Consider the following 3831-nt stretch of genomic DNA (forward strand, 5'->3'; position numbering starts at 1 on the left):
GTGCTGGCTAGAGCTGCAGTGCTCCGGCACGGCCGCCGCAGCGCCCACGCGGCTCCAGCAGCCGTGCGGCAGGCGTGTGCGCCCTCTGGCGGCCGCTGGGCCCTGTGGCTGCTCAGGAGAGCGAGGACCCATCCGTGATGGGAGGAAGGCAGGAAAGCCATTCTTTTCTAGGATGCCACCATCTCTGTTTCCTGCGGGAGGGCAGATCGTGTGTATGCGAGATGACTTCCCAAGAAACGACCCCAGCCCCCCAGGAGGTTTGAGAAAGGCACAAGCCCCGGGTCTGGGGCACCAGGGCATGAAGGCAGAGCCCCACTGCTATTCGTAGCAGCAGGCAGCTAACATTTCCCTGTTGTCTGGGTTCAGGCCTGACAATGACAGGGCCATCAACTGAGGGGGAGCCCTGAGTGGTCCCTGTTGGTGAGGGTTCCTGCTGACCCAGTTTTTCACCACCAGCCCAGACCCATCAACTGTTCCTTTCAGCCAGAGGCTGGATTGTAACTGTCTTCAGTTTGGGCCATTGCACAGGGAATGTGGCCACTGACATGTAAGCCAACTGCCCTGGCTGTTTTCCAGTTAAACGTTCTACGCAGATGAGCAGCCAGCCCTCATGGCCCCTGGTCTAAACCGGAAGTTGGGGGAGGGGCCCTGGCCAGCTCCAAAGGGCTGTTTGTCCAGCATCCCCCAATTTTCCCATGTGGGCGCCACCTCCCAGCCCCAGACACAGGTCAAAAGAAGTGGGAAGATAAGTGAGGAGAGACAGGGCTGGACAGACCCATCCGAGGTCCTGGAGACCTTGACTGCCCTAAGCTCCACCCAGGGTGGGTCTGGGGTCTGCATGGAAACACAGCTGTATCATGTGCTGCAGGTAGGGTAGCCCACGTCGGCCAGAGGGCTTGGACGGGGAGGCAGAGCCGTCTCCAGGGCCCTAAGTGTGTCCATGCCATGGGTCCAAGACCCCTGAATGGGCCGCAGGGGATCTCAGGCTAGTGTCTTGCTTTTGGCCACCCCCTCACGCTGGGACCCTGGTCAGGCCTGTGGCTTCCTCGTGCTTTGTCAGGCCCTTGTGCCCTCTGGCCCCCTGTGTCCTGGGCAGACCCTGGAGCACACTGGAGGGACAGCTGGGCTCGAGGGCCCCTGGGTTGGGGTGGGAGGCCCTGGGCAGCTGTGTCCCTCCCCAACAGTGCCCTCAATCTACCTGAACGGCACTCTTCTAGTACCTCATGGTTGGCCCACGAAGAGCCTATCCTGTTCCCTGGCTGACCACGCGAGCTCCTGTTCTTTCAACTCTCTCAGGCCCCTGGGGAGGCCCCTCTCAGGTCAGGCCTTGGTTTGACCTCATTCTGAGAGGTCTCTCAGCTGAGGGGCATGCTGTACCATATCCGGCCCCTTTCCCAGGTCAGGAGTCAGGGACTTAGAGGTGGCTCACCTGGTTGAGGCACCCCACCTGGCGAAGAGCAGCCCCAGCCAGGTGTGCCTACCTGGGGTTGGGTGTGTCTCTTCAGGAGCCACCTGGTGCCAGCTGGGAGCCGAGGGGCTGTGTCTGTGAGGTGGACCACAGGCCCTGGGCTCTCCTGGCCCTGCGGGGAAGCCCCCCCGGCTGCGGAAGCCTGAGCTGGCCCTCACGCCCGCCCTGTTCGGCTTCCTCCACTCTAGGGCAAGGAGCTGCTGGCGCAAAAGCTGCCGCTATGGCAGCAGGCCTGTGCCGACCCCAACAAGATCCCCGACCGCGCCGTGCAGCTGATGCAGCAGATGGGCAACAGTAACGGCTCCATCCTCCCCAGCGGCCTTTCGGCCTCCAAGTCCAACCTGGTCATCTCAGACCCCATTCCAGGGGCCAAGCCCCTGCCGGTGCCCCCTGAACTGGCCCCATTTGTGGGGGTAAGTCCTTGCTTCAGAAAGTTCTGTGGGTGTGGGGGTGGTTCCCCTTGGTGCCAGTGGTTGGCATCCTGGGGTGCCCTAACAGGGAGACCTTGCCGGGCTCAGGCCCTCCTGCCACACCACACCCATGTCACCTCTTGTCGACAGCGGCTGTCTGCCCAGGAGAACGCACCCGTCATGAATGGCGTCTCGGGCCCAGACAGCGAGGACTACAACCCATGGGCTGACCGCAAGGCCACCCAGCCCAAGTCCACGTCACCCCCGCAGTCTCAGAGCAAGCTGAGCGACTCCTACTCCAACACGCTTCCCGTGCGCAAAAGTGTGGCGCCCAAGAACAGCTACGCCACCAGTAAGCGCTCCACTGGGGCCCCAGGCCCACCTGGCCCACAGCAGTCATGGCATCCCCGAGGGGAGGCTGGGGGGAGCCTGGAGGCTCACGGGCACGCGTGTGTGCAGCACCCTGGGGACCGCTTTGAGATTTCCATCCCAGATCCTTGAGCTTGACCGGGCTCCCCCGTGAAGTGAGTGTGGCAGGGCAGGGCAGTGCAGGGATGCCAGCAGCTCAGCCAGTGACAAGAGCGGGTGAGTGTCGCTGGAGAGCACTTTGCTGACCGTGGGACCATTCCTTGCCCTGCCTCCAGCACGTCTGCTATGGACGGCACTCCCCCTCCTGCAGCCCCCCCAGTGGGCCTTGGCTTGTGAGGGTCTCCCCATTAGCAGATGGGAAAGCTGAGCCTAAGACCCAGAGAACTGCCCCAGCTAATGAGCAGCAGGTCAGAGGCCGCATCCACACACACCCCAGCTCCCAGCTCCTTCCGGAGTCTGAGCCAGACAGCCCTGGAGGCCTGGCAGCCATCCATAAGTGTGGAGCGTCCACCTCCAGGCCCACCTGGGGGCTCCGAGCGTCCCATGGTCAGACAGCCGAACTGACGGGAGGGTGACTGCGCCCTTCCCCGCGTGGGGTGGAGCTCCCCCTCACACCTGCCCTGATGTTCCCGGCAGCTGAGAACAAGACCCTGCCTCGCTCGAGCTCCATGGCCGCCGGCCTGGAGCGCAACGGCCGCATGCGGGTGAAGGCCATTTTCTCCCACGCGGCCGGGGACAACAGCACTCTGCTGAGCTTCAAGGAGGGTGACCTCATCACCCTGCTGGTGCCCGAGGCCCGAGACGGCTGGCACTACGGCGAGAGCGAGAAGACCAAGATGTGAGTCCGGCGGGGGCGTCAGCCTCCTGACCCAGGTCCCTGTGTCCTGTCCCTGGGTCCTCCTTCAGACCAATTATCCAGGTCCCACGGGTCTGTTAGGAGGGACAGACCCCCACCAGCCCTCACTTTTATGTCCCTTGACTCAGCCCAGCACCCCACGTGTGCATATGGCCTCCCAGTCAGGAGAAGCCAGCCTTCTACCCCAGAGCCTTTCTGTGCATGTGAGCCACCCTTGTGAGGGTTGCAGAAGTGGCTTTGAGTCACGGGCCACACCTTCACAGCTTAGTTTGACACTTGTTGCCAAGAGGCTGTGCCAATGCCTGGCTCTCGCTCAGCCAGAAGCTGCCCAGGTCAGGGGCTGTCCCTTCCAACTGCTCCCACCACCACCACCACCATCGTGCGTGGGTCTTTAGGTGGGCTGAGAGACCCCTGCCCAGGGGTCAGCCTGCCTCCACCAGGGAGGGAGAGGCTGGGCTGAGCTTGGCTCTGGCTTCCTGGCAAGCGCCATCCTGGGTGGGGAGCTCTGAGTGCCAAGGGGCACCCTCCCCGTGGGGGCTCTGGGCGGCCTCTCCTGTTGGGTCTGTGGCTTTGCAGCCATGTGGAGCTGAGCCAGGAATCCCATCCTGCTTGCTGAAGAAGTTGGAGCCCTGCTTGGTCCTGGCACCTTCGCTCACCCACAGCCCCACTCCTGTCCAGGGCAAGGTGGCCCAGAGCTGGATGGATGCCCCAGTGGGGTCTCCTGGTCT

At 63.2% G+C, this 3831-nt stretch overlaps 1 protein-coding gene across 1 annotated transcript in view; it reads left to right on the forward strand.

Moving 5' to 3' along the window:
• The window catches only part of BAIAP2 (BAI1-associated protein 2), a 53319-nt gene extending 49566 nt beyond the window's left edge, over window positions 1-3753 (forward strand). Inside the window, exons 8-10 of the mRNA XM_010856302.1 lie at window positions 1657-1881; window positions 2029-2230; window positions 2884-3753. Coding sequence (XP_010854604.1) covers window positions 1657-1881; window positions 2029-2230; window positions 2884-3089 — 633 coding nt within the window. The 3' untranslated portion in view covers window positions 3090-3753. The remainder of the gene's footprint in view (window positions 1-1656; window positions 1882-2028; window positions 2231-2883) is intronic.
• The last annotated feature ends 78 nt before the right edge of the window (window positions 3754-3831 follow it).

This window comes from Bison bison, unplaced genomic scaffold, assembly GCF_000754665.1.
Source record: "Bison bison bison isolate TAMUID 2011002044 unplaced genomic scaffold, Bison_UMD1.0 scf7180017864371, whole genome shotgun sequence".
Lineage (NCBI taxonomy): Eukaryota > Metazoa > Chordata > Mammalia > Artiodactyla > Bovidae > Bison > Bison bison.